This window comes from Haemaphysalis longicornis, unplaced genomic scaffold, assembly GCF_048455015.1.
Source record: "Haemaphysalis longicornis isolate Haplotype H1 unplaced genomic scaffold, Haemaphysalis longicornis Haplotype H1 scaffold_6, whole genome shotgun sequence".
In the NCBI taxonomy this organism is placed as follows: Eukaryota; Metazoa; Arthropoda; class Arachnida; order Ixodida; family Ixodidae; genus Haemaphysalis; species Haemaphysalis longicornis.
In genome coordinates, this window is record NW_027526407.1 from 32,497,061 (window position 1) to 32,510,785 (window position 13,725).

At 46.6% G+C, this 13,725-nt stretch overlaps 1 protein-coding gene across 7 annotated transcripts in view; it reads left to right on the plus strand.

The window, feature by feature from the left end:
• The window catches only part of LOC144142445 (uncharacterized), a 289,522-nt gene that overhangs the window by 162,334 nt on the left and 113,463 nt on the right, over window positions 1-13,725 (plus strand). For all 7 annotated transcript variants that reach the window (XM_077673956.1, XM_077673962.1, XM_077673955.1 and 4 more), the window contains exons 23-26: window positions 241-603; window positions 2,837-2,894; window positions 4,705-4,795; window positions 11,523-11,593. In XM_077673956.1, coding sequence (XP_077530082.1) covers window positions 241-603; window positions 2,837-2,894; window positions 4,705-4,795; window positions 11,523-11,593 — 583 coding nt within the window. The remainder of the gene's footprint in view (window positions 1-240; window positions 604-2,836; window positions 2,895-4,704; window positions 4,796-11,522; window positions 11,594-13,725) is intronic.

Below are 13,725 nucleotides of genomic sequence, written 5' to 3' on the forward strand. Positions count from 1 at the left end.
CTGTGTGCAAAATAAGCACTGTCAGTGGGATAACAGTAGCTTGGTCACTATTACTGCTGTTGGGGCATCACAGCCCAATGCACATTGTGGTGAAGGACATACCTTGCATATAATCCGCACCTCTACTTCACCCCTAAAAGTTTCGCACTTTTGGTGCGGGTTATACGTGGGGAAATACAGTAATCACTGTGCTCTTAACCAGTGTTGTAGACTGACTTTCCCGCCCACGCTTTCATGCAGCTGCGTCGGTCGGTGCAGAGGCCGGCACGGGAAAGCCCGCCTCTCGAGCACTCTCTCGTGCCCCACGCTTCCGTCACGTGACTCGCCCGTGGCGAGAGGCACGCAGACGGACCCAGCCGCGACCACCAAGTCGCGCGACTCGCAGACTGACGCCGCTCCCTTGGCGGCTGACCACCTGCAAAGGGGCGACAGCGAGGCCAGTGGTAGGGACGCAGAGTTCGATGTGTGGACTACGGCGCCGGGAGAAATGTCTCCGCCGTTTCCGCGGCAACGAAGCAATAGTTTTGTGTGTGCCATTGAAGAGGGGAGCCGGAGGCTTGCCGAGGCTTCGGACGATTGCCAGCCGGTCCAAGCCGCACAGAGGTGAGGAGTGACGGTCGTAACTGACTTGCGGAAGTTCTTTTTGGACGGTGTTCTTGGAGCATTTTAATGGGAGGATTGAATTGGATGGTGGAGCAACATGGGGAGACGAGGTAGTTTGATAACATCCACGAGTGGAACTCAAGCGCGAACTGACACAGGGACGAGAAAGGGAAACGAGACCACTACTTGCTATCAACTGAACTGATGTACTAACAGTGCTTCTTTATCTACCTATCTACTATGAGCGCTTACGATGAGTGCTTACTATCAACTGTGCTTTCGATGTTAATAGTACGACAATAGTTGATAGTAAGCGCTGGTCTCGTTTCCCTTTCTCATCCCCGTGTCAGTTTGAGCTTAAGTTTCACTCATGGATGGTGGAGCTGTCTTGAATTCCTTGATAAGAGTTTCAATCACCAAAAACATGTGTCTCTACTATCCTTTACGTCCTTTGTCGAAATATTTTGGCACTTGATGGAATACCAACTAGGTCGTACCTTAATGTTGTTATACTTCAGTTCTTATCATGAGGAAACTGAGAAAGTTTGGAGCTCTTAGTGAATATTGTTTGCACAGTGCAGGCTGGTAGCTTGTTTGGGCTTGCTTTGATGCCCCTGTCAAGAAGATTTCTACTCTGAAGATTAAACTGCGAGAAACAAGAATTGATTCTTTGAAGACACTGTCCTGCTTTTGTATGTCTTTGCGGCAGTCATGTTTGGCCTAATGGATGGGATAGTGACCAGTTAGGTTAGGAGAATGTTCATTACATGTTGTAAAGAATCATTTTGAATGACTAAACAAGCTTGTAATACCATTTTCTCGTGGGAAAATAATTTGGTAAGTAAGAGTTAAACGATGTATAATGTTAAACATTGTACGATGTTGGTAAGACACTTTTAACAGCGGAGCTGTTTAGCAAAGCGTAATTTTATCTGTCCACAGTTAAAAATACCAAGAAATTGCCGAGCACGCGCACGTGATCGCAAGCCTCGCGGGGACCTCCCGGCACTTAACAAAACTAAGAAAAAGCCTAGCGCTCGTGTGTGCATGCCTTGCGACAACCGCCCAGCGTCCTGTGCGCATGTTTGTCGAGCCAAGTATACCCACGTAAAGAAGATTGGCCAAAAAAAACTCCAGCGGTCGCTGTAATTTTGGCAACACTTGCTCAAAACGAGAAAGAAACTTCATAGCGTATGCCCCTCCAAGGTGATGTTGAGTTATGATCACTTCCAAAAAAATGAAAGAAGCTCACACTTACAGCCACAATTATAAATTAAAGGTGGTTGCGGCAGCGAAGAAGAAGCAAATCGGCGGCACTTGTAGACTTAACCTTCGTGATGGTCGTGAAGGTTGCGTACAGCTTCGCTACATTCGTCTTGTGCAATAGTGTTAGCTTCCTTCATTTTTTTTACCACACAAGTTTAATCTTAATGGGTAGCCACAAAATATAAGGACATGACATACCGAAACATAGTTTAGTAAGATTAGAAATTGCATGTTCAGTAAATCATTTGCGATGGAATGTAGGAATTGATGGGTCTTCGCTTAGGATGGCTTGGTGATGCTATATGGTGAAGGCCAAGCTTCAAAGGAAATGCTTTGTCAAATTCTGAATCGGGAAGTTCTGAATTTTTATTTCACACGTGGTCTATTTTCAGTAAGCCTTGAACCATAACAATACAAGCTTCGGGGATTCTGCTGCACCAAAGTTGTTACAATGTTGGTTTGAAATGACAGAGCTAGTAGGTTTCAGAGACAGCCACCAGTGGCATTCAGGCAAAGGGGTCATTCGAAGGTTTGAGAAAAAAAATCTGGAAATTTTGACCGGTCAGGTAGTGGTAAAAGAAATGATAGTGGTAGTTATGTAGGTTTGTGAGGAAAATGTCCCGAAGGTATGCTTCTTTGCTAGCAAAAACAGCTAGCTAACGTTCCTAAGCATACGCAATAACAAAAACTTGGGTGAGGCTTCTAGTATCTGGTATGCATCTGGCATGAGGGCGTACTTGTTCTCGACAGGTAAATATCAGGACGTTCTTAAACGAACTAAGAACCTGAGAACCTATCACAACGCTTGAAAAGCAGCCTGGAGAGAAGTATAGGAAATGTTCATTTTGCTTGCTGGGTGGCCATGACTGGTAAAAAAGACCCATTAGGTATCCCTTTTGCTTGCCGATATGTAACTAGCAGGGTCAGAATTCAAAAAGAGTTGCTTCTGTGTTTGCCTTGCTTGCAGTCTGCCTGTCTCATCTTCACCTGCTGCCCCGACGGATGACAGAAGTGCCAAACCACAGGTTCGGACTTTTTTTGTTTAATTGGAGCAGGAACTTGTGTGTACCTAGCTAATCGTTCTGACAAGGCGGTATGTTGTGGTTTTAAGTGCAGAGCACTTTGTGGGCTCGTCTTGTCGTCGTAGCTCGCTAACGGTCTATGCGACTGCCGGAATCGGGCGGCGCAGCGAGATAACGAACCCAAGTAGAGCCTTCTGTACCGGTGTCAGGGAGTCGCGCTGAAGCTTCGAAAACCGTGCGGTTTAAATAGTCATAACCGTTCGAGCCTCGTGAACCGCTGGTGCTTGTCATACATCTCCCCGTTGTTGAGCGCAAAGAAAACTGCAGGTACATTTCAGGCAAAATCTGTGTAAATAACTGGCAGCCCCCGCATTCATTTAGTAAGGAACGCTCGTTGGGTTGGTTTTTACGATAGTAAGCGGAAAAAGCGGCCGAACAAGGAAAAAATGTTGCGTTCAAAATGCCGCAGAAAGGCTCCAGCCGCACAAGAAAAAAATGGCACGTTTGAAATGACTCAAAACAGCTCCAGCATACTAAATTAAAGCAAGCACAAACAGAACATAACTCCCGCTGGTGCACAGGCAGGGGGCGCACAAGCACTGCGAAGGCAGGAAATTTGCATTGCATTGAGTGGTAGCAGTGAGCGGATACAGCGGTACAGCCCATTATGGCGAAGTCACTTCTCTGCGCTTCTACAGCTTTCACATTGAGTGGAACGGCTTTAATTTCGTGGTTATGTAACCTTCCAGAGGTAGTTAAAAAATTTTATGGTACTGCTTGAGAGTTCGTATTTGGGCAAGCAATGTCACGAGCACCTTCAAATGCGAGATCACCTCTGAATAATTGTAGAGTTCATTACAGTAGAACCTCGTTGATACGTTTAAAAAAAAAATGCGAGGGAGAAACGTACTATCCAGGAAAACGTACTATCGAGTAATAAATGTATTACGAGGAATTTTTAGTGTTCACAATTGCAGGCATACAAATCAGGAAATCGTATGAACCGAGAATAATTATCAACAGGTTTCTACTGTAGCTCCAGGGAAGCTGCTACAACTCGCAAGCCTTGCTGAAAATTCCCAGACCACTGTTCGTAGACCCTGTGCTTGAGAAATGCGCCAGATTTTGCACAGAGTCTCGGTAAGAAAAACTCACTCTGCAGAAATAAAAAAAAGTTGAGTTCCTTGGAATTAAACCAAGATGAGTCCAGCGGGAAATGTGACTGTTAGTATAAAACGTTAGTAAAACTTGAAGCCGTGTTGTACTTAGACCATTCCCCTGAAACTTCTTAGTTGTGTCTTTTAACGAGTTTGGGATGCTGGAGTTTAACGTAACTTTTTTATTTGAATGAAGTTTGCTGGTGCATTAGAGTAGGCTGTTGCATTTTTTCTCTCCTATTTCCTTCATGCAAAACCTTGCGTGAGTTTGACAGTTTAGTCAACATTTCGATCAAGCGATATTAATTTGAACTTACTGTGAGTACCAGCTTTGGCCAGTGAGTGTCATGGTGTGCCACCAAGGCCGTACGTTTCACATACCAGTGTGGCTCTGGTGCTGCAGCAGTGGTTTGCTCCTCCAGATGGCTTTTGCACGCATGCAAAGGTACCTTTGGGGCATTAGATAAACCCTGGCTCGCGTTGTAGAAGAGTAACATGTAAATTTGGACAAGAAATACGCTTTCTTTCCTGCATCCTTGGCCACAGCACCAAAAATATGTTTTCGTCACCAACTCAGTGAAATCAACTGGCAATGCATCTTGAGTTTGGTGTGTGGACTTGCCCTGTTTATTGTCGGAATGAATGTTACTGTCCAGGTGCCCAGACTCTTGTTTGAAGACTTCGACGCGGAGCGAAGGGTGCCGGATGCCCAGACTCGCAAGGCGGCCTTCAGGCGATGCCTTCTCGGTGAGTGGAAGTAGTACATGTTGATGCTTCGTTTAGCGATACTCTTTTGGCAGTACGGTCATCACAATCAACTGCGTCTGAACTCTCGGTTTGTTTTGTAATTGAATGCATTGGCAATGGAGGGGGTAGGGATGTACTATACTCGGTTACAACTCAAGAACGGCACAAAACGCCGGACCCATGACGTCAGTGCGCGCGCGTTTTGAAAGGGGTTTGCTATGAATGCGCGATATCGTCTGCCTTGTCTCACGCAGTTTGTTTGTCGTCACTGGAGTCGTTTATAAGCATATCAAGTCCAAAAAATCACGGGAACGGCTCATGCCGTGTTCAAAATATTCCCAGTAACGCCCTATTGCGCCGCGCGGAGAAACATCCGGCTACGGTGATAAGGCTAATAAATATTGCAGCGGCTAAAAATGCAGCGGCTAATAAATATTTGCGGCCAGGAAGCCACTGACCTCGGGTTAAATTTCGGTGCAGAAAAATCAGGAATAATGGTTTTCAATGACGCTACCACCGACGTAGTGTCTATCCAGCAAGGCGAATTACCTAGAGTCAAGGAATATAAATATTTGGGAGTGTGGATAAACGAAGGGGATAGCTACTTAAGTACTCACGAGGAGCAACTTAAGGTTAAGGGAAAGCGAAACGCAGCTATAATGAAGCATAGAGCTCTGTGGGGGTATAACAAATATGAAGTAGTAAGAGGAATGTGGAAAGGAGTAATGGTTCCGGGTCTCACGTTTGCGGATGCTGTACTCTGCTTAAAATCAGACGTTCTATCACGCCTTGAAGTAAACCAGAGAACGGTAGGACGTCTGGCCTTAGGCGCGCATGGAAAAACAACTAACGAAGCAGTTCAGGGAGATATGGGCTGGGCGTCGTTTGAAGTTAGAGTAGCTCAGAGTAAAATGTATGCTTTGAGATGAGGTTGAGGGCAATGGATCAACGAAGGTGGGCAGCTAAGGTTTTTAGGTACCTATACTTGAAAAGCGTGGACACGCAGTGGTTAAGAAAGACTAGAAGGCTAACGATGAAATACGGAAAGAACAGTGGGGAATCCAAAACAGCCAAGGTAACCAAAAAAGAGGCAAGGCAGATTGAAACGAATAAATGGAGGGAAAAAATGGAAGCCAAAACGTCGTTAGAGATGTACAGGGCTGAGAAGATGAACATCAGAAAGGAAAATTTCTACGATAATTCCCAGGGCAGTGCTTTGCTTTTTGAGGCTAGAGCAGGTTGCCTGCGAACTAAGAGTTTTGTGGGGAAGTATTCACAAAATGATGGGGTATGCGTGGTCTGCGGAAAAGAAACAGAAACTATGCGGCACATCGTGCTAGAATGTGAGGGTATCCATCCAAATCTACATGAAGGGAATATTGGGCTGTCAGAAGCCCTAGGATTTAAAGGTATCACAGAGGAAGTTAACTTCAAGGCTGTCGAGGGGACGAAAAGAAGATTAGAATGCTGGTGGACGAAAAGCAGAGAGGGGAATATTGCCTAGGACAGTTACCACTTGTAACAGAAAAAAAAAAGTATTTTGTGCCTAATAAGCTTTTTGTGCCTGCCCTAAGCAGCGCTAGTATTAAACCAAAAGTGTAAAACATAGGTATATTAGTCTTTTTTGGTAAGATGACATGTCATCACCCCGATACAAAGGGGAAACCAATAGAAATCATCATCATCATCAGGCACAGCGGCAACTTCCGGTGCCGTTCTTAAGTTGTCACCGAGTATAGCATCCTACAAAGTAAACTACATGAAAAAATATTGAAGGCTGTTTTGCTGAGTTGGTATTGTACTAATTGAGGACATGCAGTGAGCCTGTATGGGGATTGAATTAGTGCTAGATTTCTTGATTTCTCTTTTTTACAGATTTGTTAGAAATGTCTAAGTAGCTTTACGGTGCTTTTCAGTGAGAGCTTCTTGTTTCTTCAAAGGGACACATTTGGATTAAGCTACATCATTGCCAGTTTCAATTGAATCTTGCTGAAAGATAGATGCACTAGGTTAATGGTGCAAACGTTGCCTGTTACACTACTTTGGCTGCGAGGGCGGCCCCCAGTAGGAAGTGCTCATGTCACAGAAACTTGCTGGGAAAGATTCCGGAGCAGAGGCCATGGTTGAGGAGTTGCCTCACTGAAAAACTTGGAGCTGTTCCACTCTGGGAAGATGGATTACCTGCGAAGCTTTTTAGTTTACGACATGGACGGGACACAGAATTTAGGCGACAGGTGTGACCAAATTTATTTTTCTCAAGCTTTGACGACGGTCATCGCTAAGAATGAGTTTTGCATCGTGGACATGATACATACCGTATTTATTCAAATATAAGGCGAGGATTTCTTCCAGAATCCGTAGTTTCAAAGTCATACCCTTACCCCCATACCCCCTTATATTCAAAGCTAAGTATATATATATATATATATATATCTTGTAAGGGATATAGTTGACCCTCCGGTAGTAGACCGAACGTTGTTTATTGGCAGGAGCAGAAGCAAGGCGAGCGCAGGTACAAGCGTACCGACGATGGCCGAACACACGCGCCAAGCACCTTCAGCCGTACTTCTTCCACCGCTACCAGCGTGCGCGCATACCGTCGTGCATAGATTGGCCACGATCGCATGGCACTCTTTCTTGATGTGGCACATACCCGGATAAGCTGATGGCGTTAAGAGCTGCTCGTTATCCTTGCTACAATCGCCCCCGGTGACTGAGTGCGTAACAGTAGACGTGCGGCCCAGCGAGGTTTGCGTGCAATCAAAGGAAGAACGAAACTTCGAAAGCAATGAAGTAATACCTCGCTGGGTTGCATCCAGATTGGCGTCGATGCAGTGGGCGAAGGCATCGGATGGCAATAGCCCGGGCGAACATGGAGAAGCACTCAGTTCACTGATCTCAACATGAGAAAGATCACCTGGTACGTCAACAACTAGACGAGCATCTACAAGCTCTGCGAAGCCAAGTGTTTCTCCCTGTAGAAGAGCGCACGGGGTCGCTGACGGATTGTCACCAACATAGTGGTGGCGCCATCACGCACAGCCAAAACGGCGGAAGGTAGTGGAAGGCATTTGCGGCGAAAGAAAATGACAGAAGGCGTAAACAAAACAGTGGTGTCGGGGACAGAGGTACAGCACAGGGGCACGATGACGGAGGAGCTGGGCGGGACGTCGGTGTCTTCAGCGACGAGTAATTTTGTAGCGGCATTACAGGAACCGTCGAAAAGAACAGAAGAAAGCTCGACTTCAGCACGGGAACAATTAATGATAGCGTTATTGTGGGCAAGAAAGTCCCACCCGAGGATGATGTCGTGAGAGCAAGCTGGCAGCACGATGAATTCAATGGTGTAGGAATTGTTCTGGATGACGACACGAACTGTGCAAGCGGCTAGCGGCTCAATGGGCTGTGAACTGGCGGTGCGTAACGAGAGTCCTGAAAGGGGCGTCATGACTTTTCGAATAGAGCGGCAGAGGTCGGCGTGGATGACCGAAACAGCGGCTCCAGCGTCGATGAGAGCAATGGTAGGGACACCTTCCACAATTAGGTCGATAACATTTTTAGGCGAGAAATGAGGACTTCTAGGATTCGATGGCGACGCAGTTCTTGCCTCCGGAACTGCGGCTTTTAGTTTTCCTCTTCGGCATTAGTAGGGCGGCGACGCATGGGAGACACCGAACGGCGACGTGGAGAAGCTGAACGGCGGCCAGCGAAAGTTGGACGGTCAGTCGGCTCAGGGGGCAAATTGTACGGCGCTGGTTGAGCGGCATACGGCGAAAAGTAAGGGGTGGCGTAAAAAGGCGCCTGGGGATAGCTGGCGACGGGCGGCAATATGCGGCGGCGACAGTAGCGAGCGACATGCCCTGGCGTGCCACATACAAAACAAATCGGACGATTGTCCTGCGTGCGCCACGCACCCGTTAGCTGGGGACTGCTCACCTGGCTTATCGGCGGTCGTGCTGGTAATGAAGCTGGAGCACGGGGCGCTGATGGAAAGGAAGCGGCAGGTGGGCATACAACAGGTCGGCGAGAGAACGAAGCAGGCTGGTGCGATAGCCGTCCTGCTACCGAGGCGTAAGTCAGGGGCGCAGCTACAGGCAGGTTATGCTGAGCCGATGGTAGTGCCTCAGCGACCTCTTCCTTGATGACATTCTGAAGCGAAGGCGCCAGGGTGGAAGGCGGGTCTGAGATGTAGGGCAGGAGGGAGACTTGGCGGGCCACCTCTTCCCGAATGAAATCTTTGATTCGCGCAAACAGCGCAGGGTCCCCTTCATATACTGCCTCCACACTTGATACGGGCTGCTCCCGAGCACAAGCCTGCCGTGCGAGGGCTCGCTGCTTGCGCAGCTCGTCGAAACTCTGGCAAAGGCGGACGACGTCAACGACAGTTCGGGGGTCCTTGGATAGTAACATCTGGAAGGTGTCTTCATCGACTCCCTTTAAGATGTGTCGGACCTTCTCTGTTTCTGCCATGGAGGGGTTGACGCGTTTGCATAGGTCGATGATATCCTCTATATAGCTAGTGAACGTCTCCCCAGCCTGCTGTCCTCGCACACGTAAGCGCTGCTCGGCTTGAAGCTTCCTCAACGAAGGGCGCCCGAAGACTTCCATGAAGTTACAGCGGAAGGAGGACCACGTCTTGTTGCGGGATTCGTTATTATTCCACCACGTCTCCGCGAGGCCGGTGAGAGAGAAGGGGACATTGATCAATTTGTTCTTGTCATCCCACCGGTTGTGGTTACTCACACGTTTGAACATGGAAAGCCAGTCCTCAGCATCATTTCCGTCGGTGCCGTTGAACTTGGGTGGATCCCGCTCGCGCAGTGCGCCCGAGCAGATGACGGTTGGTGCCGCCGCCGAAGGCTGCTGGACGGATTCGTGGTTCATCGTGGACAGCGTTCGGTTGCGTAGCTCCAGGATGGGACCGAAACACCTGACCTCCACCACTTGTAAGGGATATAGTTGACCCTCCGGTAGTAGACCGAATGTTGTTTATTGGCAGGAGCAGAAGCAAGGCGAGCGCAGGTACAAGCGTACCGACGATGGCCGAACACACCCGCCAAGCACCTTCAGCCGTACTTCTTCTTCCACCGCTACCAGCGTGCGCGCATACCGTCGTGCATAGATTGGCCACGATCGCATGGCACTCTTTCTTGATGTGGCGCATACCCGGATAAGCTGATGGCGTTAAGAGCTGCTCGTTATCCTTGCTACAATATATATATATATATATATATATATATATATATATATATATATATATATATATATATATATATATATATATATATATACAGGGTGTTTCACCTAACTTTAGCCAGAGTTTAAAAATATTTTGATACTCTCTAAGATGATGCAACCAAATGCATGTTGCTACCTTTTCTATGTAGTTTCTTACGCTATTTTTTGTATGTTGCTTAATTAGGTAATTAGCCAACTTTCGAACCAACGAAGCTAGGCAAAAAATCCCAATTAGGAAGTTGCAGAGCGGTATTCAAAACCTCAGAATAAACACTTTCTGTCATTATATCTAGTAGGCATTAGTGTTTTTCAGCGTATTGAAGATGCCCACGAAATGCAAAAAAAATACCACGTGACGTGCCGGCGCGCGCGTCTTGATAACAGCGCTTCCAAACGTTGCGCGCTCAAACTACCATCGGCGCTCCGCCGTTTAAAAAGTGACAGCGCAGATGATGAGCCTGTTGATTCTTGCAGAACAAGCGATAACCGCTGCGTCTGCTTATCGCTATTGGCGATCTGTCGCGAGAGAAGCACATTGCTGGCGCAAATGGCACAGCCAACGCCTACGTTGCTGCCCTGTCGCCTTTTAAAGCAGAGGCTTGCCTATGGTAGTTCGTGAGCACAACGTTTGGAAGCACTGTTATCAAGACGCGCGAGCCGGCACGTCACGTGGTATTTCTTTTATTTCGTGGGCATCTTCCATACGCTGAAAAACATTAACGCCTACTGGATATAATGACAGAAAGTGTTTATTCTGAGGTTTTGAATACCGCTCTGCAACTTTCTAATTGGGATTTTTTGCCTAGCTTTGTGCGTTCGAAAGTTGGCTAATTAAAATTGACTAATTACCTAATTAAGCCACATACAAAAAATAGCGTGAAAAACTACATAGAAAAGGTAGCAACATGCATTTGGTTGCATCATCTTAGAGTGTATCAAAATATTTTTAAACTCTGGCTAAAATTAGGTGAAACACCCTGTATATGGCGATGTTTTTTGACTCTCTAAACTGCACACTTGCCTTATAATCGTGGCTGCCTTATAATCGAATAAATACGGTCCATGGAACCACAGCCATAAATTTTGCCATGGTTGAAGGTGGTTAAATGAGGTTTGCTGAGCGAAAGCTCAGTTTTTATGCAGAGAGTGTGCAGTAAATGCGCACACAATTTCACCACAACACACAACAGAGGCGTTGCTTGGTGCTGTATGCATGAACACGGAGTGAACTTGGATGCAGCCAGCGCCTCGTTATATTATTCCCTTGTAATACACCCCTGTATTCTTTCCCCCATCCTTCTCTCCACACCCCTCCCCTTGAAACGAACAAGCGATTAGACGCTTTCACTCTGGGCAGCCGCACGAGGCGCTGGCTTGACTTTGGCCGAGCTTGAAGGTCAGATAGATGGTGCGAGGGGTAAGCTGTTTTCTAGGTTTGTACCTAGAATATTAAGCTTTGCCTAAAAGCTCCCCACCATTCCACTTTCAGGGGTGGGCCGCAGCGTTGCCATGGACTTGGACCAACCGGACGCCTCGTCAACGGGCACTCCACAACAACGTGTATGTGTCCTCTTGTTTTAAGTTTCCGCTCCGTTTCCAGTGAAGACTTGTGCCGAAGTGAAACACCACACGATAAAGTCGGAGGAATGGAATTGCGTCCGCAACAAATTCTCAACACAGCAGCTGGGCAGCATTTAGCTATACTCAGCACTGGCAGATTAGTGTATGGAGGCGGAATAACTGAAGCAAGTACTGTATTTACCCGCATAATGAAACCACTTGTGGAATGAACCATCCCCCCACTGTACATTTTGAGAATTTACTTTCTTTGTTAGTTGTATTTATTTATTTATTTATTTAGGTACCCTAAAGGCCCAAGTGGGCATTACATAGGGAGGGAATGAGTTGAAAGCCGACGCAACATACAATATTGCGAAAAGAACAGAATCAACGCAACAAAAGTGGCATTGGAATGCCATAAAACCACAAGATGTATGCGATACAATTGCAAAATACAGCGTTAAATATTCTATCCGTTGTACCTTGCATAAAAAATGCAGCAGGAATAGAAAAGGTGCTGTTCAATATGTTTTTATCTCTGCATGGTTACTGATGCCGTTAAAAATCGCGGTAACTTGATACCACGCCGCAGTAATGGCAAAAATTCTAAAGAGCATTCTAACAAAAAAAAAAAAAAAATTCAACAGTAGCTGGAGACACGAGCACGAATGCGGTCGCTCACAATTTAAAAATGCCGCGCTTGCGGAACGCCACTTGCTCAAAACAAAACAAACCTTCTTGCGTATAACGCCATGAAAGTGCTGCGGTGTGCGAACAAAGCACTAAACATACTCCGCACTCCTCTGCTCTTGCTGTTTCACGACTTCACTATTAGGCTCCGTGGTTTTGTTCAGCTGTGTTTTGATGGTGTTCCTGGTGCGCAATGTACGATGGGCCAGTACATGGACTACACAGCTGGTTTTAAACTGAAGGTGGTGGAGCATGTGTTGAAGCATATGGAAACCGTGCAACCGGGCTGCACTTCAGTGTTGACTCAGTGTGTGTATGCTTCGGGTGAAAACAAGAGGTTTGGGCGATGAACAGGGATTGCTGCATGTTTCGTGGGCCCAAAGGAAAATTTCCTGCTCTAGAAAAAAAAAGTTTTTTGACGGCACTCGCTAAACTAGTTGAACAAACCCGTGCTTCTCATGATCGTTGAGGAGAATTTTTTTTCGTCACGAAGGAAATCATGCAATTGGACTGGACAGTTTTAATGATCCAGAGCAAAATGTTTTCACCAAACTGCCATGCTCACTGTCTGTTATATCCGATTCACTAATTCCTTGCCTGTAGGACTCTCCCAGACCCGTCTGGTACTTTTGGGTACTTTGTGATAATGATGCATACTCCTACTCCTGTACTTCCACTTTTACAGCCACGAAAAGGGACTTTTTCATCCCCGAGCCTTTTTGTGCTGGCGTGGTAACCCCAATGTTCAATTGTTAGGGTCAGAAACGCTTGGCAAGCACAGCACCAACGGCGTGACCCAGAGGAATAAAATCAACTGGACTTGAAGTTGCATTAGAACGCATGCGCTAATTGCAAACTGGGAGTCGCAAATATTGCACATTGCTCTTTTATCTTGTAGGGAGGCGCCAGATTAAATGTATGGACCGAAGGACTTGCAGCCGTGGGCTTTCTCACTCAACTGACTGAAGTCTTGCTTGTACTAATGTTTGGATATTCCAGCTCAAAGTATTTTTTTTTTCTGAAAAATACAGGTTTTACATTGAATTGGAGCTTGGCATTGCACATTGAGGCAGCATCATCCTAATTTAAGCAAATAAATGCGTGACTTTCTCATTTCCTTTCTAATCTGTGAACTGTGTAGCACAAAAACGGGGCAGTTGCAATGAGGAAGCTAGCCTGCTGCTCAGCTTGGCAGAAAAGTGGGCCCCACACTTTTGGCAGTCTCCCCTCCCGTTCATATTTGTTTGTAGGCAAATGCTTGCTGCGACTCTTGTCTGAACAAACAGTGTCGCAGAGGGACTCTCTTATTGGCAATCACTACAAATTCTGCACCACTTTGTGTTACAGACAGCGGAAATTAATTTGCCTCAGGGGTGTAGCCAGAAATTTTGCTTGGGGGCAGCTGAGATTGCACCTTGACCTCCTGCAGAGGCTGGCTTTGC